The following is a 24,560-nucleotide window of genomic DNA, read 5'->3' on the forward strand; positions in this document are numbered from 1 at the left end:
GGAAAAGAAAGAAAAAAAACTCTGTTCACAGATGGCATGAGCTTATATACAGAAAATCCTAAGGAATCCACACACACACAATTAGAGCTAGTAACAGATTTAGCAAGGTTGCAAGACACGAGATCAAATCATCAAACATCAGTTGTAAAAAGTAGCAATGAACAATTAGAAAATGAAACTAAGAAACCAATGTAACTTATTATAACATCAAAAAGAATAAAATTTTAGGAACACGCTTAAAGAGCAAGAATTGTACAATGAAAACTGAAAAACATCAGTGAAACAAATTAAAGAAAATCTAAATATAGAGAAAGGCATCCCATGTTCATGGACAAAACGGCTTAATATTGTTAAGATGGCAATACTCCCCAAAGTGATCTACAGATCAATCCTTACCAAAATCCAAGCTGTTTTTTTTTTCCCTTTCAGAAACTGACAGGTGATCCTAAAATTCATATGGAAATATAAGAAAAACAGAATAGCCAAGTCAACCTAGAAAAACAAGAACAAGAATGCAGAGCCTACACTTCCTGATTTCAAAATTAGTATAAAGTACCAGTAATCAACACAGTGCGGTACTGCCATAAAGAAAGACAACGGAATGTCAGTGGAAGAGAACTGAAAGTACATAAGCTCATGTGTCTATGGTCAACTGATTTTTGACAAGGGTGCCAAGAGCATTCAAAGGAGAAAAAAGTCTTTTAAACAAATGGTGCTACATCAAACTGGATATTCACATGCAAAAGATGGACCCCTACATCCCATTATATGCAAAATTTAACTAAAAATTGATCAAAGACCAAAACATAACAGCTAAAATTACAAAACTCTGAAAAGAAAACATAAATGTAAATCTTTGTGATAAATTAGGCAGTGATTTCTTAGCTATGACACCAAAAGCACAAGCCAGAAAAAAAAAAAAATGGATAGCTAGATTTCATGAAGGCTAAAATGTTTCATGCCTCAAAGAACACTATCAAGAAAGTGAAAATTTAACCCCCAGAATGAGAAAAAAAAGATATTTGCAAATCATATATCTAATAAGGAATTTGGATCCAAAATATATAAAGAACCCTTTCAACTCAAAAATATAGACAAATAATCCATTTTAAAAAATGGGCAAAGAACTTCTCCAAACAAGACATATAAATGGTCAATAAACACATGAAAATTTGCTTAACATCATGAGTCATTAGGAAAATGTAAATCAAAACCACAGTGAGAGACATACTTCACATAGACATGACAAGTGCTGGTAAGGATGTGGAGAAATAAAATTTATTACACATGCTAGTGGGATTGAAACATGGTGTGACCACTCTGGAAAACAGTTTGGCAGTTCCTCAAAATGATAAAGGTAGGGTCAGCAAATGACCCAGCAGCAGTTCCACTCCTAGGTACACACCCAAAAGGAATGAATATTTACATACAAAATTTGCACAGGAATGTTGATAGCACCATCATTCATAATCGCCAAAAGATGGAAACAACCCAAGTCCATCAACTGATAAATGAACCTTGAAAATGTTATGCTAAGAAGACATACACAAAAAAAAAACCATATTGTATGCTTCCATTTATGGAATGTCAAAAACAGGCAAATTGATAGAGACAGAAAGCTAATTCGTAATTGGCAAAGGCTGGAGGAGGGGGAGAATGGGGAGTAAATGCTAATGAGTACAGGGTTTCTTTCTGGCAAAGGAAATATTCTGAAAATTGATCAATTTTGTGAATACACTAAAAACCATTAAATCATAAACTTTATTTAAATGGTGTTTTATGGTATGTGAATTACATCTCAAAAACAAAAGACCCACCACAAAGAAAGCACTTAGCACTTAAGACTGGAGTCAACACATTCAACATTTTTCCAGAATAATTTTTTTTATATTTTAGAAACTCGGATAATATATAAATTGAATTACTGCTCGTAATTTGAATAACACATGCTAATATCTAGCCATATAAATCCAATTCCATGCTGATCTTTCAGGCCAAAATAAGTAATTATCCTCATGACACTTTACAGATTGACTTTAGTACTTATCTCACACCTTACTATTTTATATATATATAAAAATATGTAAAATCTGTATACATGTATATTTATTACTCCCATTGCTCCCCAACAGATAGAACTATGTTTTATTAAAGTCAGTATCTACAATGCCTAGCACAGATTAGAAGGGACCAAATAAATATTAACAGAATAAATTAATCTAATTATATAATTAAACCTCTATACACATATTTTCTCACTTATCTATCTTGAAAAACCACTTCTCTTAACATTATTTTCATAGACTGACAACACCCCTCTGTGAAAGGTGGAGAAAGTGTCAGATTCAGAAAGTGACAATTAGGGTGCTTTGCTGACTTCTATGTCTTAGTCAAGCAGCTATTTAGCAACAGAACTAATACAAGAACTCAGACTGCCTCTCCTTTCTAGTGTGTTCCCCACTATTTCATGCTATGTCATTTCACAGATGAATAAGGAGCCCAGAGAAGTAAAGTGACTTTCTCAAGACCACACAGCTAGACAGAAACAGAATCTAGGAGTAGGCTCCAGGTCTACCTACTATCTAGTCCATATTTGTTTTTTTTTCCTCCTGAATCACATTAACACTTAAACTATCCAGATTACTCGGGGTTCAGTAAGTCAATGAAGGAGATCAGGCATCCCTCGTATTCAGAATCCTGTGCTGGAGTCCATGGGAGAGAGGACCCCCACAACCATTCCATGTAGTAAATATGGTTCATACTATTAATGAAGAGAAATTATAATCTAAATTCTGAATTGTCATTTTCAGTGGGAGCTTGGATTTACAGTTCCCTATCATATATTAAAGGTGAACTCTGGGTTGCCTTAATCAGAGTCAAGATGACATAGTGAAAAAAGTACAAGAAATTAAAAACAGGAACAAGACTGGGTAGAATAATATTCTTCACCTTTTCCCTTTTTTTTGTGATGACTTTTCTACAAACACAAATTTAATCTGTGCTGCACTTTCTCTAGTAGCTGGTCCCTTTTTGGTCAGCAATCCCAAGAGTTCACAATTGTCTTTAATAAATAAAATATTTGCTAATATTCTCTTAAGTATTACAGAAATACTGAGGTTCAGTACGTCCTAAGTGGAACATAGCTTGTTCTTTACCTTAAGATGAAACAGAATGCAAGGATATCAATTAAAGATATAATAAAATAAAAATTATTCCTTTCTTAAGAAGAAAGAAAGATGTCCCAATTCTTCAGGATAAATTAGTCAGAAAAAAATTCTAAGTTTTTTAGACTCTACTTACAGTTGTTGAAATCCAACAGTTATTATTCATTCATCTGACAATGATAAAATCTGACATACCCCCAGATCCATCAGTTTCACCACTGTTGTCTATATTGATCACTCCTGAGCTTCCAGAAGGGTTAAGTGTTTGCCTCTGATAGGGAAAAGCTTAAAAATAATAAATTTTAAAAAAGGCTCAGTCATTGAGGTAAGAAATTGTTATACCTCTTAATAATATAAGCCTGACATATCACACATTTAAATTACATATTACTGAAATGAATTTTGATTTCCTTGAAAAAGAAAAAAAGTTCAATATTAAAATAGGTAAATATGGAGACAGAAAAAAGCATGTCAAATACCCAGCAAGTCCTTTAAATAAAAAGACAATTATTCAATATTGGAAAATATATTGACCCATTACCTGCTGAATTTCTCAGTAAGGTACCAGGGTGGCTGTCTGCTCTTGAAACTGCAGGACCTAAAAATAAGCAGACACATAAGAGGGAAAAATGTCATAGTATCATAATCCCCAAGTAAATATTCAAAGTAATCAAAATCAAGATAATTAGGCCTAAACACAAGACAGATTCCAAACTGCTGACAATTAATAATGTTCTCCTCTGTATGCATTTGAAATGGATACTAGGCACAATACAGCCATTACCCAACAATGCAAAGTAGTGTATAGGCAGCCAACAATCTCACCTCTAAAACATGAATATCTAAAATACTTTAAAAGACCTCTCAAATGTATCAGGCTTGTCTACAGGCATACATTGTTTTATCACACTTCCCTTTATTGTGCCTTACAGAAACTACACTTAAATTGAGTCTGTGGTAACCATACATCATACAAGTCTATGGGTGCCATTTTTCCAACAGTATTTGCTTACTTTGTGTCTGTGCCATGTTTTGGTAATTCTCACAATATTTAAAACTTTTTCATATTTATGGTGATCTGTGATTAGTGATCTTTGACTTTACTATTATAATTGTTTTCGGGTACCATGAACCATACCCATACAACACAGCAAACTTAATACATGGTGTATGTGTTCTGACTGCAGATGTGAAAATATCAAGAGAAACAGAATCAGAAGTGGAGCTCGAGGATGTGACTGTGTTGCTGCCATCTCATGATAAAACCTGGAACAGATGAACAGCTCCTTCCTACAGACAAGCAAAGAAAGAGGTTTCTTGAGATGGGATCTACTCCTGGTGAAAGAGCTTTGACAACAAAGGATTTAGAATATCACATAAACTTAGTTGGTAAAGCAGCAGCAGGGTTTGAGAGGATGGACTCCAATTTTGGAAGAAGTTCTACTGTGGCTAAAATGCTATCAAACAGCACTACATGCTACAGACAAATCATCTGCGAAGAGTCAATTGATGAGGCAAACTTCACTGTCTTACTTTAAAAAATTGCCAAAGCCAACCACCCTTCAGCAACCACCAACACAGAGGCAAGAGCCTCCACCAGCAAAGAGATTACAACTTGTTAAAAGCTCACATGATGGTTAGCATTTTTAGCAATAAAGGTTTTTGGGGTTTTTTTTAGATTTTATTTTTAAGTAATCTCTCCACCCAATGTGGGGCTCGAACTTACAATCCCAAGATCAAGAGTCACGTGCTCTAGCAACTGAGCCAGCCAGGTGCCCTAACAATAAAGTACTTTTAAATTATGATATGTACTTTTTTAAGGCATAATGCTAGTACCACTTAATAGACAACAGTGTAGTGTAAACATAGCTTTTGTATGCACTGGGAAACCAAAAAATTCATTTGACTTGCTTTATTGCAATGTACACTTCATTGTGGGTGGCCTGAAACCAAACCCAGAGTATCTCCAAGGTATGACTATGTTTAAAAAGTTATTCACATAAAATATACTGATACAGGTTTATGAGGTTAATAGTATATCATATTGTATCTATTACTTTTGCAACAACAAAGAATGATTCCCTTACAGTCCAGTTTCTCCACAAGCACAAGACAGGCTCCCTGTCACAACTGTCACCACACTTACTGTTAATCAGAAATTCCAGGATGCTCTCTGATGCAGTGGTAACAGACACCTCCAGGCAGTGTGCAAAACTGGACAGTGCCTTGCTGCGGACGGTTGGTGCTTTGTCTACACAACGGTCAAATATAATTTCCTGCACCAAGAACTTATGCTTTATGATCTTCTGATGCTCCAAGGAGAGAGTGTTATCTACTGCTCTTTCAGGCAGTTCCAACAGAGCTAAGACAACATCCAGAGTAAAAACCCTGTGTGGGATCTGATAAAACAAAATCATAAAAATCTCCATCAGACAGGAATGAATACCAAAGGATTCCTTGTATATTCAGATCTGGCTGTCAGGAGGTTGCTGAGTCAGGAACCGAGATTTTATGCAGACGTATCTCCTACCTTGGAACTTCGTGAATATCTGTAAAGCCAAGCAATGAATGTAGCATATTCCCTACTGGGAAGTTTGCTGAGCAGCTGGACCAGGGACTGGGCTGCATAGGTCCGGTACTCTGATTTGTCAATCACCTGAAACATAAACAGTGAGAGGCCATTCAGCCAATATCTACCTGTAGGACAACTGAGACACATGTTGTGACATAAGTGGAAAATTAGTGAATATAACTATTTGGTGAATCTTTAAATGTTATAGGAATTACTAACAAATTTTAGGTTTTGGACACCTTTGAAAACTAACCTATAGGAAACTGATGAGCCCTCTCCTCAGGAATGCAAATTTAGCACATAATTTCAGAGAGTTTATGGACCTCCAGTACAATGTACTGGGTTCAAGGTAAGAATCCTCTGTCTAAACTGCTATAGAAATTTAAGGGATAATCATAAAAATTTGAACATTGGATATTTGATGATATTAAGAAATTATTATATATTTTCTTTGGTGTGTGGTGTATTTTGTGGTTATGTTTTTAAAGAGTTCTTACCCTCTAGAGACACATAGGAAATATTTAAGTTATCAATGGTTATGACAGAATTTGCTTCAAAAAAAACCCCCTAGTGTTCATACGTTTTGGGGAAGTTATACCTTATAGGTGTATTAATGCCATAAAATTGTTGAATATGGGTACACATCACTCTATTCTATTTATATGTGTGAAATTTTCCAAAATAAAAAGGGTTTTTCACCCAAAATAGAATACTCTGTCGTGGGAACATGTAGTGAAAATATTAAATAAAACTACTCTCAGTAACGATAACAGACTCTTCCCCAAAACAAATATATACACAAACACATGGGGCACTGGGTGGCTCAGTTGGTTAAGTGTCTGACTCTTGGTTTCAGCTCAGGTCATGATCTCACAGTTTGTGGGTTCAAGCCCCGCATTAGGCTCTGCACTGACACCACGGAGCCCGCTTGGGATTCTCTCTCTCTCCCACTCTCTCTGCCCCTCCTTTGCTTGCCTGTGTGCTCTCTCAAAATAAATAAATAAACTTAAAAAAACTTATTAAAAAAACAAACAAAAAACCAAACACAGATATTTACCTTCACGCATATATTTTTATCATTATTATTTTTTTTTGGAGAATCTTTTTTAAAAATATTTATTTATTTATATTTGAGAGAGAGTGCATGCAGGGGAGTGGCAGAGAAGGAGAGAGAATCTCAAGCAGGCTCCGTGCCATCAGCACAGGGCCTGACGCAAGACTCGAACTCACAAACTGTGAGATCATGACCTGAGCAAAAATCAATTGTTGGATACTTAACCAACTGAGCCACCCAGATGCCCTTTCATTATTATTATTACTAGTACTATTAAAGCAAATGGTACCTTGGCACAGATGTGCTGGAGTAAGATACGAAGGACTGGGAATATATTCTCCTTTAGTTCATCCACAAGTGAGCTATTAAAAAATAAATAAAAACCACATTGTTTACAATACACCTATGACTACATAAAATAGCAATTTTTCTTTGACTCTGTTCTCAAACACCATGACCCCTATATTTTAGAAAGCCTGAATACTGAAAATATTTACCCTGTATTGCAAACATTGCCTCAGTGAATAAAGAATACAGAGTGTCACAGCAGAAAACCATTCACCACGTCCCATGTATGGTTTTAGAGAGCTGGTGCCAAGCAGACAACTACAGTCAGAGAGGAGCAAATTTGTAATTTTTGAATGACTCTTTTGACTATTTATTGAATTTCACATTAATACTGAAATACAGTATATCCTTTCAGGGTAAATAATAGATTAAGACACAGCACCACCGTGTGGTAGTTCAGTGAAATGCTACTATTTCACTGGATTTGTAACAGTACCTGCCAAACTTTAACCCAAGATTACATAATGCCCAGATGTGACCCATCTTTATGCTAAGTTTATCTGTACCACTGGATGTATACTACTGAACTTGGAGACATTATAAACCAAAAGTATCTTATGTACTTAATGTTTAAAAAATCTGTAGTCAAAATAAAATAAAAATACACCTAGCGAGAGATAGTTGCACAATGATCACGTGACAGCCTATACCTGGATTCCACCAACCACACCCCATATCTCCAACAACACTGCATTCCTTGAATACCGGCAGGCATATACACACTCTCATATACTTACCACTTCATTCCACTCCCTCCACATTGCATGCCAAATATTCAATGAAGGAGGGAAAGAAAAGCCAATGACATAGCAAATATGTTTTCTCCAATAAAGCTGAGACACAGAAGTTTTTAGGTGAAGCTAAGTGATTCATGAGAGAAAACTGCTCTATCAATTATTACTAGAGAAGTAAAAATCGACTTAATTCTTCCCTTTACGAAGTACTGCTTGTAGGGGGAGGGGGGATGGAAAAGTGAGAAGAAACAAGAAAAAGTGCAAAGGAACAAAAAGAAAGAGACACAGAGAAGACAGAAATAGAAAAGGGAAAAACAAGACAGACCTGTAAGAGAGGAAAACACTGAGGCAATGATAAAACATAAAAGAAGTTGGGGCGCCTGGGTGGCGCAGTCGGTTAAGCGTCCGACTTCAGCCAGGTCACGATCTCGCGGTCCGTGAGTTCGAGCCCCGCGTCAGGCTCTGGGCTGATGGCTCGGAGCCTGGAGCCTGTTTCCGATTCTGTGTCTCCCTCTCTCTCTGCCCCTCCCCTGTTCATGCTCTGTCTCTCTCTGTCCCAAAAATAAAAAATAAAAAACGTTGAAAAAAAAAATTAAAAAAAAAAAACAAAAAAAAAAAACCATAAAAGAAGTAACTGTCATTGCTCAGTGCCTGGCCTTACAGGCTGGTGGGAATCAAGCTGGAGGCTGGTGCTAGCCCATGAATTAGATTCTGTATCCCTCAACAAAGCCCCAGTGCAAAGGCTACCAACAGTGACCCAGACCACATAAACCACAGGAGCTCTGAGGTACTTTACTTTGATCCCAAAACCACAACAGGACAGAAATCTGTTAGTTTCCATAGGTGTCAGTAACCTCGGTAATACAGGGCCCAGAAGACTTAAGGGAGAGTGATAAAGAGAGTAAAATGCCAAGCTGTGTGTGCTTCACCTGATGAACTGCACTGCCTGGTTTCTACTGTTGATCACTGGTGATGTAACAGTAAGGGGAGCACGATGGGCTCCTTCGCCTGCTTCTACCATTAATATCACATTTAGCATTTGATGGAAAACACAACCTATAACCTGGAAGAGAAGAAAATTCTATTTAAGGCATGACTGAGAATTCAAGGGCCTCAAAGATAGACATGCAGACCACAGTAAACCATTCCAAGAAGATAAGTCAGATTAACACAGCTTTTGGGTGACCACTGGAAATGTTTCTTGGATAATTACCAAGTATTCAATCAACACATGATGAAAACAGTATGAAAACACTGCTTATAGATAATGACAGGAGTATCATTTAGTTTCTCTCCTCACCCTCTCAAACTGCAGCCCTGAAATTAGGGCAAATAGAGAATTAATTGTCACTTCTAAACGGCAAAAAAATGCTATTGATAATCTCTCACAGAATCTCTTACAGAAACAAGAATACTTCACACTTGAATTTTCCTGAAGTTTACACTGCACCTTCCAACATTTCTCATATAATTTACTCACCTAACCAATTCATTCATTCTGTAAATAAAACATGTACTGAAAACCAAATATGTGGCAGGCATTGTGTTAAGTTCATATGTATTACTAGATTTTACTATATTTGATCTTAAACCTCACAAAAACTGCAGGAGGTAAGCAAGGCATTCCTACTTCATATGTATTATTATTTCCACTTTACACCTAATAAAAGAGATTCCAAAGGTGAACTGCCCAAAGTCAAGTGATTAAAAGTCTGGCTGAACCCGACATTGTCTAACATCAAGTCAATACTTTCACAATTAAAAAAATCCTACATCTTTAGAGGCACTGTGGACCTAAAGGCATAAATTTCCCAATCCAGCTAATCTTTCCAATTTTATCAAGAGCATGGAAATTGAAAACATTCATGTGAGTTCTAACACAGCCATACTTTAAACACAGAAATGATAACGGTATAATAAATGATAAAATATAGCACATTTTCTAAACAACAAGCATTATGTTCCGCATCTGAAGGGCATTCTTTCATTTACTCCTCCTGACACACCTAAGAAGACTGAGGCTTTGGAAAGGCTGAGTACCTCATACAAGAATACACAGCTAGACAGGGTGGAGCCAGAATTGAAACACAGGTGTACAAAACCTGGCCCGAGAGCCTCAAACCTTCTTATTAACCACCATGTAACTCGTCCTAGAAATTATGTGTAGCACAGCCACCAAAAGTCATATGACTTCAGTCTATCACATTTTTGGCATGATCTTGTTTTATTAATGATATACAAGTGTATTAACACCATAATGCTAAAACATCCTTGACTCCAATGTTTAGATAGTGATACTGATAAGGCAGCTCAAAGGGCAAAATCCACATATGAATACTAACCAGGAATGATAACTAGTAATATTTCTGTAGAATTCTCAACTAAAATGATATAAACATTTTAGAAATACTGAAGTGCACATGAAACTTGCCAAGCATTGCCAAGGAAAACTTGAAAATTCCATGACTGTCTAGTCTTTTCAGAACAACCTGGTAACTATTTCTCTAAATATAACACCCTGTTCAGTGTTCTTCCTACCTAATCTACACTGGAACCATTTTTTATGTATGAAACCTAACAATAATTTGCCATGGCCTCCAAGTATTTGAATATCAGTTTGGTTATGAAGAATAGGCAGCAAATAGAAGTGGTGATGCTTTTTATGCTACACATGATACAGAGTCGCGAAAATGACCTAGTTAAAATGGCATCACATCAAATGCTGCCAATGGTTTTCCATTATGATTCAGATTCTTTCAATTCAACTAGGAACTAAATTAAGTCCTTGTCTCCTTTACCTTATCTCCCTCTCCATGAATTGGGGAGCATAGCAAATACAATCCATGATAGGCCAGTTCTGGTATGTACTTTGCTTGGTTAAGGCTTCTAAAGAAAAAGACAGAAGATTAGTTAACGGATATGATTTTATTTGGAATATTCACTAACCCTATAATCAACCACATCCAAATGAATAAACTCTACCTATGTGCCAATTAGGATAAAATAGCATTTATACTTCTGTGAGATCAAAATTTATTACATTACATTTAAATTTCAGCATTGGAAGAATGAGAGCCTCACCTGGCCTGTGTAACATGAAATTCATGAAGAACTGGTTCAAAATTAGTTAATGCAACAAAGACCTAGAAAATAGAACAAAGAAGAGGCCTGATTATTCCTATTCATTAAGTATTAGCCATCATCTCTGCCCTTCTGAGGTTGCCCCAAGGATTTTTGGAATTCTCACTTACTTCTATACAATTCTGTATACACTGTGGCTTTTCTTTCAGGGAAAACTTGGACAGAAGCCGTAAAAAATTCTTCAATAGGTGAAAGATGGCATTTCGAATTTGACAAAGGTCTCGGGCAGAAAAGCAAATACTTTCCTCATCTTCCTGTTCTTCTAGTTCATCCACCTAGATTATAAAGCAATATATAGGTGACTGCATAGTAATGCCTAACACTTTGTCCAATGGTTTTCAATGTACTCAGATCAAGTCTGTTAAACTCCAGGTGGTTGCTGAGCTTCTGAGGTTATGGGACCCTGATCGGGTCCCTTAACTGCTCTGTTTCCACAGCCAGAACAGTAAATCATTGGACCAGATGACTGTACAGTAGTTTTGAGCTCTGCGTTTTTGTGTCAATGGGAATTCTTATGTTTCTTGGAAGTTTTCTCTACCTAGTCAGCACACAAGAATTTGGAATTAATGTTATTCCATTATGCTCTTATGGACATGAGTCCTTAGTATACTTCAACCATCCTCTCTGATGACAACAGATGATGTGCAAATATACATGTTCAGATATTGTCAAGCATACCTGGGAACAAGGCTGGGGAGAGATTATGGGGAGGCTGGAAAGATGAAAAGGTAGAGATATATATTCTCAGCAGTAAATGAAGCCTGAGAAGCAACTTAAAGTCACACTGGAAACCTGATGATGCTTTAGGATCATTTGGTTATAATCACAATGCTTGAAACCATATTTTAATATAAAGTTAACACTTATATCACAATCATGTGTTCGTACAGATACATTTTATTATTCTACTTACTTCTTACCTCAATATCTTCTTTCCTGGGTGGCTTTCCTCTTTTCCTATTTCCTCTTGGATTAGCCTCAGTGTTCTTAGGCTGTTCTTTCTTTCTTTTCCGATTCAAGTTAGATTCCTGAGGCCAACTCTTCTTTAGAATCTGAATACATTTGTCAAACATCACCTGGTGGAATACTTGATTGGCTACACTGCCTATTCATAAAGAATAAAAGTGGGTTAGATTTGTCTTTTTTTTTTTTTTAAGTTTACGTATTTGAGAAAGACAGAGAGTGCAAGTGGGGGAAGGGCAGAGAGAGAGGGAGAGAGAGGGAGAGAGAGACAATCCGAAGCAAGCTCCACGCTGCCAGTGCAGAGCCTGACACGGGCCCCAAACTCTTGAAACCACGTGATCACACATGAACTGAGCCAAAACCAAGAGCTGGATGCTTAACCGATTAAGTCACCCAGGTGTCCCAAAAATAAAAAGAATTTTTAAAAAAGGATGTCATTATGCATTGAATATATGTAGACACTAGTCTGTTTTATAATTTACTACCATGAAATACACACAAATCTATCATAAAAGTTAAAGTTTATCAAAACTTACACACACAACACTTACAGGCTGTATGTGGTGGAATGCATGGTTGAGAGAAATATAAACATAAAAATGCAGTGTTAAGTTATAATGGCATACAGCTACTGTACTACTATCATAATTTTATAGCCACCTCCCATTCATATTGCAATGAGCTTGAATACTGTGGGTACACACTTAACACCATTTGATGCTAATCATCTCAGTATAAGCAGATTGTCTCTACAGTAAACTGTGTATTGCAGGAAAAAGTGATCTCTTGCAGTTTTTGAGTATTTTTCACTGTGTTTAGTCCAGTGCTGCAAACTGTGAACAACACCATGGAGCCCATATGAAGTGCCACTAGTGAAGTGCTCACAAGAAACAAAGAGAATTCATGACATTACAAGGAGCAGCCTGACTTCGGATTCTGTCTCTCTCCTGCACTGACAGCACAGAGCCTGCTTCGGATTCTCCGTCTCTCTCCCTCTCCGCACCCCCCCTGCTTATGCTCTCTCTCTTTCTCAAAATAAACATTAAAAAAAAAAAAGAAAAGAAAAGAAAGTGCAGCTTTATGTGGGTGCAGGATTGTTATTAGAAAGCTATACCTGTATGATTCAAGAAAAAGCAAAGTCATTATATGACAACTTAAAGCAAAAGAAAGGTGAAGGATCTAAAGTAAGAGAATTTAATGTCAGCAAAGGATGGTTTGATAACTTTAGAAAGAGATTTGGCTTAAAAAAATGTCATGATAACAGGAGAAACAGCTTCCACCAACCAAAAGGCAAGCAGACAAGTTCCCGGACACCTTTAAGAAAATCACTGAGAAGAAAGGACATCTGCCTGAACAAGTTTTTAATGCAGACAAAAGTGCCTGATTCTGGAGAAAAACATCCCAAAGGACATTTATTAGTTGAGGGAGAGAAGCAAACACCAGGATTTAAGGTAGGAAGGGATAGGTTAGCTCTACTGTTTTGTGCAAATGCAGTCAGGTTTATGATCAAGACTGCACTTTTCTATATAGCTGCTAACCCTAGAGCGTTGAAGGGAAAAGATAAACACTAGTTGACAGTCCTTTGGTTGTAAAACAAGAAGGCCTAGATAATGAGAACCCATTTTTTGGATTGGTTCCATTGATGCTTTGTCCCTGAAGTCAGGAAGTACCCTGCCAATAAATGACTGCCTTTTAAAGTTCTTTTGATACTGGACAAAGCCCTTGGCCACCCAGAACCCCATGAGTTCAAGACAAAAGGCAGGGATCTACTTGCCCCCAGACACATCTCTAATACAATCTCTAGATAGGGAGTCATAAAGACTTTTAAGATTCATTACACACGGTACTCCATGGAAAGGACTGTCAACCCTATGGAAGACAATCCTGACAGAGGGCACATCATCGAAGTCTAGAAGGATTACACCACTGAAGATGCCACTGTTGTTATGGAAGAAGCCATGAAAGCCATCCAGCTCCAAACAATAAATTCCTGCTGGAGAAAACTGTGTCCACATTTTGTGTATGACTTCACAGGACTTATGACAGAGCCAATCAAGGAAATCATGAAAGAGACTGTGGATATGGCAAAAAAATGTGTGTGTGGGGGGGGGGGAGGGGGTTCAAGATATAGATCTTGGAGAAATTCAAGAGCTAACAGGCCCAACACCACAGGAATGAACAGAAGATGATGTGCCTCTGAATCAGTGCCAGACAATGAGAAAGAAGACACTAACAGGGGTGCCCGGGTAGCTCCAGTCAGTTAGGTGTCTGACTTTTGATTTCATCTCAGGTCATGATCTCATGGTTCGTGGGATGAAGCCCTGCTTCGGGCTCTGCACCAATAGTGCAGAGCTTACTTGGGATTCTGTCTCTTCCTCTCTCTCTCTCTCTGCCTCTATTCTGCTCATGTTGTCTCTATCAAAATAAATAAACATTAAAAAAAAAAAAAAGTGCCAGAAAACAAATCGATGTTAGACAATCTAGCAGAAGGGTTCTGATCATTTAAGACTGCTTTTCACTCCTTTCTTTTATTACATGGACTCTTCTATGATATGGGCACTGAAACTACAACAAATGATGGATAAAGGATTGGTACCATACAGAAACATTTTTAGAGAAATGAAAAAGCAGAAATTCAGACAAATTACAATGTCTTTCTGTGAAATGACCCTGTGTGTACCTCTCTTTCCACCTCTGAGAGAGCGAGACCAACCCCAGCTTGTTCTCCTCCTCCTCCTCAGCCTACTCAACATGAAGACGACGATGAAGACCTTTCTGATGGTCCACTTCCACTTAATGAATAACAAATAATCATCATGCTGTACAGTCAGTGATCTTATCTGCTGTGCATGTGTTATCTTCGTGTGAACATCTAATAAGTGTATAGCAAGAACTATACAAGGTGTTTCTGTGTTCTCATCATCATTACCTAAGTATTCACGGTGTAGGACACCATGTGCAAGATTTGAGTAGAAGTGGACAGCCTATTCTTACATAGGCATAAGGTGAGTAATATTTAACATAAAATTAACAATATGTTAATTTTCTTACTGTTTTAGAACTTTAGGGGCACCTGGGTGGCTCAGTTGGTTCAGCATCCAACTCTTGATTTTGGTTCAGGTCATGATCTCATGGTTTGGGAGTTTCAGCCCCATGTCAAGCTCCACACTGACAGTGCAGGGCCTGCTTGGGATTCTCTCTCTCCCTCTCTCCCTGCCCCTCTCCTGCTCTCTCGCTCTCTCTCAAAATAAATAAACTTTAAAAAGAACTTTAGTTTCAGGGGAGCCTAGGTGACTCAGTTGGTTAAGCATCCAACTTTTGATCTCAGCTCGTGTCATGATCTCATGGTTCGTGAGTTTGAGTCCTACATTGGGCTAACACACTGTCGGTGCAGAGCCTGCTTGGGATTTGTTCTCTCTCTCTCCGTCCCTCCCCCTGGTCCCCCATGTGCTCTCTCACTCTCTCTCTCAAAATAAATAAACTTAAAAAAAAAAAAAAAAGGAACTTTACTTTCAAAGAGTTACATTACCATACAGTATCTCTTTTTCTCTGGTAACTGAAGAAACTGTGTATCAGCCTATCATCACAGGTGGTTTTTTTTTTTTTAATGTAACAATGTTTCCAATGCAGCATTATGAATACAGCTGTAATACTGTATGCCATAAAAACTTCATAATGATTCATTCATTAGTGTATAGCCTAGGCTCCCATGAACTAATCTTATACTACACTACCATAAAGCAATCATTTTGCTGCTTATCAATGCATGAATCGTTATACCTATAAATAAATATGAATTCCTTTTTCATGTTATCTTTTTATTTTTTTGTCTAATGTTAATAATACCTATAACACCTAAAGTGTTTTGTATCCCATAAGACAACACTGATATAGGTACTCACAGCAAGACAATTCATCTTGTAAAGAAAGAATGTAAACTTATGGTACCGATACAGTATAGTACTGTAATGTGTTTTCTTTATGATTTTCTTAATAACATTTTCTTTTCTCTAGCTTACTGTAAGAAAACAGTATAAAATAAATACACAATAATATGTGTTAATTGACTGTTTATGTTATTGGTAAGACTTCTGGTCAACAGTAAGCTATTAGTTAAGTTATGGGGAGTCAAGAGTTACACAGGGATTTTTGACTGCGCGAGAGGTCAGTACCCCTAAGCCCTGTAATAACATTTCAGGATAGTCTTCAAATATTTGGAAATTGGATACACTATTAAATAACTCAGAGGTGTAAGGAGAAATCACAAGAAAAATCAGAAAACTGCTTTCGCTTCAATGATAATGAAAACAAATCATCAAAATTTGCAGGGTGCAGATAAAGCTGTACATAGGGAAATTTGCCAGATAAGAGAAGTAAGTGAGAACAAAGATCTAAGCAACCACCTTAAGAAATCAGAATAAAAGCAAATTAAACCAAAGTAAGATGGAAGGCAATAAAAGACCAAAATCACTGAAATAAGAAATGGACAAAGAATAGAGTATAATCAATAACATCAAAAGTGGTTCTTTGAAATGATCAATGCAATTAATAAACCTCTATCTACAGGGATGAAAACAACAACAAAAGGAATACAAATTATCAATCAGACATGAAAGAAGACATATCACTACAGATTCTGCAAACAAAAATCTTTCCAAGCAAACTGCATGCCTACATGACTTCATTATTGAATTCTACCAAAAATTTAAGGCAGAAGAACAACCAGTTCTTCACATACCTCCAAAATATAAAAAAGGCAAGAACACTACCCAACTCATTCTATGAGACTGGTATCCTGAAACCCAGGCCAGACAAAGGCATATCAAAAAAAGAATGTCCCTTATGAATACAGATGCAAAATCTTCAATAAAATATTAGCTAACAAAATCTGACAACACATAAAAAGGTTATACACTATCATCAAGGAAATGCAAAACTAGTTTGACATGAAAATTTATCAACATAATACATTCTATTATTGGAATAAAGAACCACAAGACCATCCCACAGATACAAAAAAAGCAAATAATAAAATCTAATATCCTTTCATAATAAAACACTCAACAAACTAGGAACAACAATCTCATAAAGGTGATTCTTACAACAATCACAGCAAATATCATATACTTAAGGACAAAATACTGAAAGTTTTCCTTCTGAGATCAGGAACAAGACAAGATGTCCACCTCCTGACTTCTGCTCAGTACTATACTGGAGGACCTAACCAGGGCAATTAGGGAAGAAAAAGAAATAAAAGGCACCCAAACTGGAAAAGAAGTAAAATTATGTCTACTTACAAGCAACATGATCTTATATATAGAAAATCTTATTAGTAACAATAAATGAGTTCAGCAAAGTTGCAGGGTATGAGATCAGTAATAAAAAATCAACTGTACTTTTCTGATTTAAAAAAGGCAGAAGACCTGAATAGACAGTTTTCCAAAAAGGACATACAAATAACCAACAGGCACATGAAAAGAAGTTCAAAAATACTAATCATCAGGGAAATGCAAATTAAAACCACAATGAGATATAACCTCACACCTGCCAGAATGACTAAAATCAAAAAGACAAGAAATGACAAATGTTGGTGAGGATGTGGAGAGAAAGGAATCCTCATGCACTATTGGTGGTAATGTTGGTACAGCCACCATGGAAAGGAAATAGCACAGAAGTTCCTCATAAAATTAAAAATTGACATACCCTACAATCCAGTAATTCCACTACTGGGTATCTACCCAAAGAAAAACACTAAATCAAAAATATAAATGCACCCCTATGTTCACTGCAGCATTATTTACAATAGTCAAGACATGGAAGGAATCTAAGATTCCATCAATAGATGAATGGATAAAGAAGATGTGAGATGGAAGTAATGGAATACTACTCAGCTATAAAAAAGAATGAAATCTTGCCTTTTGCAACAACACACATGGACCTAGAGGGTATGTGCTAAATGAAATAAGTCAGACAACGGGGAGCCTGGGTGGCTCAGTGGGTTAAGTGTCTGACTTCGGCTTAGGTCATGAACTCGTGGTCTGTGAGTTTGAGACCCGGGTTGGGCTCTGTGCTGACAGCTTGGAGCCTGGAGCCTGCTTCAGATTCTGTGTCTCCCTCTCTCTCTGCCCTTCCCTGCTCACACTGTCTCTGTCTCTCAAAAATCAATAAATGTTAAAAACAAAAAAATAAAAAAGAAATGTCAGACAAATATCGTATGATTTCACATATAAGTGAAAACTAAACACAAAACAAACAAAAAAAGCTGAAACAACCCATAAACACAGAAAACAAACTGGTAGTTGGTAAAGGGGAGAGGGGTTGGGAGATGGGCAAAATGGGTGAGGGGAAGTGGAAGGTACAGGCTTCCAGTTACAGAATGAGTAAGTTATGGGGATAAAATGCACAGCACAGGGAATATACTCAATGGTATTGTGACACCATTGAGTGGTGACAGATGATAGCCTCACTTATGGTGAGCATAGCATAAGGTAGACTTTTCATACAGACTTATCCAAACACTATATTGTACACATGAAATTAACATAACATTGTATATTGACTATACTTAAATAATAAATAAGTAGATAAACTGTACTTCTACACACTACCAGTAAACAATCTGAAAATGAAATTGAGAAAACAATTTCATCTACAATAGCACGGGAAAGAATAAAATACTTAGGTATAAGTTTAACCAAGTAAGTGTACGTTGATAAGTATAAAATGTCATTGAAACAAATTAGAGAAGACCTAAATGGAAAGACATCCTATGTTCATGGATCAGAAGACGTAATGTTGTTAAGATGGCAATACTCCCCAAATTGATCTATAAATTCAGTGCAGTAACTATCAAAATCGTAGAAACCTTTTTTTGGGCAGAAATTGACATGTAACTCCTACAATTCACATGGAAATAAAAGGGACCCAGAATAACCAAAACATCTTGAAAAAGAACACACTATGATTAAAAATTAAGTATCAACAGCATCCCAACCATAATCTGGAAACATTTAAAAACAGAAGGTAATTAGCAAAAACACTCTCTGGAAAGATGCAAGTAGCCAATAATGAACAACACTCTTTGCTTTGGCATAAATCTCAACCTTAATCAGAAGGATCTGCATCTAGCAAGGGAAGAGAAGAGTAAAACTGGGTTCCTAAAATCACCACTCTTCTGTGAGACAACTCAGTTCCAACTGAGATATTGCTTAGCAACTAAAGTCTTTAGGAACTTATTTCAAAAGTCATGATTGGGAGCTTTAACAATAATATAAATTAATGTTCAAGGCTTTATATGTCTTTTTACCAATTCCCAATCACATGGAATAAATCCTTAACATTCATTACAAATGAACTTGTGTAAACTATGACAAGCAGCATAAATGCTGACTAATCTTGTGATTTTCTTGTCTATATGAACTTTAGGTTCTCCAGCCACATCTCCCTCTGTTCCAGCCTCTCTTACCTTAGGTTTGGGGTGTGTAGAAGGGACTCCTTTATTGCGCACAGGAGGAACAGCCACCTGAGCGCTCTGACAATAAGGGAAGTAGAACAGTGCTCATAAATAGACTCCTTTCCTGTGCTTTCCTTCATCAAGCATTACTAGCTATTCTCATGTTTTCTTTATTAGAATGGTTTTAACCTATTTTTCCATATCTGCATAGGAGAGAGATATATATATAACACAATGACTCTCCAGCAGTCTTTCTCAGTCTGGACGGGGAGTCAGGAGATGAGTGGGTGGTATCAGGTTTTTATACTAGATGGTGGTGGGTGGGAATGGAGCTCTTATAGCTTGGAAACAAACCCCTTCAGCCTTATCCCTCTGATATTAATCGTATTAGGTTATAGACACAGCATATTACAAAACAAACACACTTAAAGAAACGAGGCTTGGGGCGCCTGGGTGCCTCAGTCGGTTGAGTGTCTGACTTCGGCTCAGGTCATGATCTCACAGCTCGTGAGTTCGAGCCCCACATCAGGCTCTTTGCTGACAGCTCAGAGCCTGGAGCCTGCTTCTGTTTCTGTGTCTCCCTCTCTCTCTGCCCCTAACCCACTTGCATTCTGTCTTTGTCTCTCTCAAAAATAAATAAACACTAAAAAAAAAAATTTAAAGAAACAAAGGAAACACATTTCTTGAACACCTATAACAAGCCATGTTTTTCACAGACTCATTGTATTTAATTTTTAGAACGACTCTATAAGATGGGTTGCCCCTGCCTCATTTTATAAGTGAGAAAAAGAAATACAAGAGTTCAAAACAATGTAGAAATTTAAAACAAAAATATATTTACCTTATGATCAAATATCTACATACCTGGTACTTCCAGCAGCAGAAAATAAAGCCCAGCAGCATGAAGGCCATACTGTCGATATTGCACACTGACACTTTTCTTATGGACTGTTTGAACAAAGTGATAGAACAATGCCACCAGTGCCCTGTGAGAAATACTGTTTTCAATGAAGAAGGCCCATATGCTCTGTGGGGAGGGAGAAACATAAAAGCCAATAATTAGAGAAATTGGAAAATCTCCTATTATTTAATTTTTGCAAGTATTTAGTACCTTATTTAAAAAAAAAAAAAAGACCAACCTGGCTCCTAATTCTAAATGTTTGCTATCTTCTAAGGGATTGAAAAAAAATTAAAATGTAGTATTCAAAATTATAAAAATAAATAAGTATATAAGAAATTTAAATAATTAGATATCAAAATAATTTGGGGATAGGTTTGAAGCATATATATTTCTGAAATTATCATAGCCAAAAACTATAGTAAGACCTTTAGGACACCCTATATTTGTGTTTACTCAAAGAAGTTACCCATCCAGCTATATTAAATGTACTCAAAATCATTTATCGCTCTAATTACTAAATGAAGAAATTAGAGCCGTTTACTTAAATGTAAATCTCTATGGGCAATGGGAACAGGAAAAGAAATACCTGAAAGTTTCTCCCTCAGCAGATTTCATAAGTAGCCAAGGTGAGAAAGGAAATATACCCTAGACTATAAACCACTATTTTATTAATTGTATCGTGGTTCCATGTTTTGCCAATTAAACACATGATAAGGAAACGGGTTATTTCTATAAACCAAACAGCAGGGAACTAAATGATTTATCCTAGAGTACCTTGAAAAAACCACAGGCCCACGGAAGTTCAAGCAATCAGACCCTATACTTGCTGCTCCCCTGAAGACAGGGAAAATGGCAAGTAATGCCTTGGCTTAGCTACACTAGTTAGCATGTGCCACTTTTACAGAAGAGCCCATTTAAAATCCTGTCAGTACTCTGCATTCTTTCACCATGAAACTTCTGGAAGAAATCACCTCCTACCTTTATAGTAGTTACCTCCTCATTCCTAATGCCACTTCAGCTCCACCCCACTTCCCTGTAACTGTGACCTTACAGGTCACCAAGGATGATCCAATCACCTCTGAGGGGTGACTGTGCCTGCCCATGACCTCTGCAGCACGTGGTACCTGGCCACTTCCTGGTCTTCATATCAACACTCCCCACACTCTGACTGTGCACCTATAGGTCACCCTCAACCAGCTTTTTTAAACTTGTCCTGTCCTCTTCTCTTCCTCCCTGACCTCATGCATTGTTTGTTGCACTTCATCCATCACCTTGACTCAGAATTGAGAGGACTCTATCTATTTTATTAAATCTTCACTTCTTTCCTAGTCTTCCAATTCACATTTCCAGTGACCCATTACATCTAAGAATTTCCTAACAGAATCTCGCATTTCAAAGCCTAAATCTGAATTTCCCCACTTGACTTAGCTATTAGCTACTAGGATTTTCTAACAGATGAACCACATTCTTTATGCTATTCTTACCATACTCCTTATGAACTGTATACTAAAAAGGCTAAGCTTCAGATTAGATTAGACTTTCATCTTCCACTTCTAACACCTAAAGATGGCTGGTTCGATTTTTTTTTTTTTTTTTTTTTTTACCTCTGTAGATCCATGTTCTTCAGTAGCAAAGGGAAAAACACTTTCATATAGTTTTATAAATGCATTCAATCCAGACTCTATGATTTCTGCTTCTATGCTGGGATCCAAAGGTTCGGTCTCTGTAAAATCCAGTTCCCACACTGTGTCCACCCATTCTAGTGGGAAAATGCAATGAAATCAATAGTTTTTCTATCACAAGTAAAACACCAATCATTTTAGACACCAGGCACGTTCAAAAACAAAAAAGGAACTAGTCATAATTCACCAGAATTATACAATAGAAGTGTAGCATAATTAAACGAAAGCAGAAAAGGTTAAAACATCTTTTTTAAATCAGAACTGACAGCTGCTAAAAGACTGGTCATCTTCTGAAATTATCAAGAAGGAACACACATTTTAGATATGACAGCCTTATGGAATGACACATCAAAACACTAATGATATGGCTACCCCATAAGTTCATTCTGGAGACAGAGAGGTTAATAAAAGAATGCCTCAGATGTCCCTGTGTGAACTCTTGCAATCAAGTTAATAAACCCAAATAAAGCATATAAGCACAAAGGGGCATGTGAAACAACTGACGGTTTACCACAATTTAATTATTCATTCACTCTTTCCTAATCATTCTCCTAACAAATACGGTCTTCTTCCTAAAAACGTTCTATCTTTTCCTGTCTCTTTCTTTCATATATTCTCCCATTTATTTTATATGCATATTTTTAAACATATACCAGTATTTTTACTTCATTTCTGGATTACACCTACCCAAGTCTCAATGAAAAAAGAAAAGATCTGGTGTCAGGAAATAAAAAAATTCAGGGGAGCCTTGGTGGCTCAGTCAGTTGAGTGTCCAACTCAGGTCATGATCTCACAGTTCGTGAGTCTGAGTACATCAGGCTGCTCACTGCTGTCAGCACAAAACCTGCTTTGGATCCTCTGTGCCCCTCTCTCTCTACCCCTTCCCTGTACTCTCTCTCTCAAAAAAAATTTTTTTTCAATAAATGATAGCTACTATTATTATTTTTACGATGGATCAGTGTTAAAACAGTAACAGGTACGTAAAACACTACACAGCATAACAGAAAATATTATGGGAGAGGTGGGAAGGATGACAGAGGTGGGAAGAATGATTTTGCTTCAATTGGACTTAAATGTGGGAGTTTACCAGGGAAAGAAATGCAAAAAAAAAAAATGCATCCCAGACAGAGGGAACTAAGAGAAAGAAAGTATAACCTGTTTAAAAATGAACAAAATAGTTATAGCACTCAGTCTTCGTGTGAAGGGGGAGAGTCATTATTAGTATTCAGCAGTTACTATGTGCCAGGTATTAATCTTCACAAAACTGTGAGGTGGATATTATTTTAATCCTCATTTGACATGTAAGGAAACTAAGGCTTCGCAAGGTTAAGCGTCTTGCCCAGTGATACAGAGATCGTAAGCTATGGAACCAATCCCACCCACTATTTTGACTCAAAAGGTTAAGCTCTTAGAAAAGAACACTGCAGTGAATGGTGAAAGCTCTTACAGGGTATGCCAAAGATTTGGTATTTATTTAACAAATAGAAAGGTAACATTAAAGGTTTAAAGACCTGACAGGGTGACGATGGTGTTTTCAAAAGTGACCCCAGAAGAGATGCGGGGAATGGGCTGGAAGAGTTAGCATGAGAAAGCTGCTTGGATAATTCAATTGCATAGGTTGCCCATAATAAGGGCTTGCTGATGGACAGCAGCATCAGGAAAAGGAGCTTGCTCTGAGGGGAGGACAACCGGTGGTTGTAAGCATGAAAGATGAAGGAAGAATGTTATGACTCCCAGGTTTGTGGATTGGCTGCTACCATTAGCTGGCTTCAGGAATCCCAGTTTCACGCATGTGACGTTTGAGGTGCCTGTGAGACATCCATTTAAACCAACGAACATGAACTTCAGGAAGTAAGTCTGAACGAAGAAATAGATTTGCTATGTAAAACCACAAAAATGGATGAGGCTGTCGGTGAAGATTTGCAGAATAAGCAAGGCCGAGAAAACATGCAAAAGAACTAAAAGACCAGACAATATAAGCCCCCCCCCCCTTTTTTTCGTTCCTTTACTACGTTGAGCCCCTATTCAAGAGCTGGCTCGCCAATGCCCTAGAGTGCACAGACCTGGAGATCCCAGAGTCTGCCAAGAGGAGGGCCCCACCCCCACCCCAAGCCCGGGCAGAGGAGCACCGCGGTGGCAAAGCACCACAGTTCGGCCTCCCCGAGACTCACGGCCTCGTTTTCTCACCAGGGCTGAGATCCAACGGGCACCAGGGCTGCAGGCCACTCCCAAGGCCCGGCAGCGCCACCATTATCTCCCAAGAACCGGCTAGCCACCACGGTGGTCAACTTTCAAAGCTCGCTCCCGCGCGCGCTCCAAGACGTTCCTGCGGACCAATCACAACGTGGTGGAATTTCCCACCGACTAATCATAGCGCTCAGCCGTTTCCACTCTATTAACCAATGAACAAGGTCTTCTACCGCATGCGCAAAGAATGGGGCGGATAAGGGACTGTAGATTGAACCAAGGTTCCACGGGGTGATTTTTTAGGTTTCCCTTTAAGTTAGGGGGCGGGGGCCAATAATTAAGTTAAAGCTTAATAGAGTTT

The 24,560-nt window shown here is 37.5% G+C and overlaps 1 protein-coding gene across 4 annotated transcripts in view; it reads right to left on the reverse strand.

The window, feature by feature from the left end:
• Positions 1-24,333, reverse strand: part of NCAPD3 (non-SMC condensin II complex subunit D3) — a 64,500-nt gene extending 40,167 nt beyond the window's left edge. For 3 of the 4 annotated variants that reach the window (XM_007082666.3, XM_007082665.3, XM_042958869.1), the window contains exons 1-13: positions 24,200-24,333; positions 21,935-22,089; positions 20,294-20,456; positions 11,934-12,118; positions 11,124-11,288; positions 10,954-11,015; positions 10,671-10,758; positions 8,802-8,935; positions 7,080-7,152; positions 5,695-5,820; positions 5,311-5,563; positions 3,706-3,762; positions 3,360-3,449 (exon numbers count right to left, since the gene is read on the reverse strand). In XM_007082666.3, the coding sequence (XP_007082728.2) occupies positions 3,360-3,449; positions 3,706-3,762; positions 5,311-5,563; positions 5,695-5,820; positions 7,080-7,152; positions 8,802-8,935; positions 10,671-10,758; positions 10,954-11,015; positions 11,124-11,288; positions 11,934-12,118; positions 20,294-20,456; positions 21,935-22,089; positions 24,200-24,263 (1,615 nt within the window). In that variant the 5' untranslated portion in view covers positions 24,264-24,333. The remainder of the gene's footprint in view (positions 1-3,359; positions 3,450-3,705; positions 3,763-5,310; positions 5,564-5,694; positions 5,821-7,079; positions 7,153-8,801; positions 8,936-10,670; positions 10,759-10,953; positions 11,016-11,123; positions 11,289-11,933; positions 12,119-20,293; positions 20,457-21,934; positions 22,090-24,199) is intronic. The other variant, XM_042958870.1, reaches the window with a different exon arrangement.
• Between the last annotated feature and the right edge of the window lie 227 nt (positions 24,334-24,560).

Source organism: Panthera tigris, chromosome D1 (assembly GCF_018350195.1).
Source record: "Panthera tigris isolate Pti1 chromosome D1, P.tigris_Pti1_mat1.1, whole genome shotgun sequence".
Classification (NCBI taxonomy): Eukaryota; Metazoa; Chordata; class Mammalia; order Carnivora; family Felidae; genus Panthera; species Panthera tigris.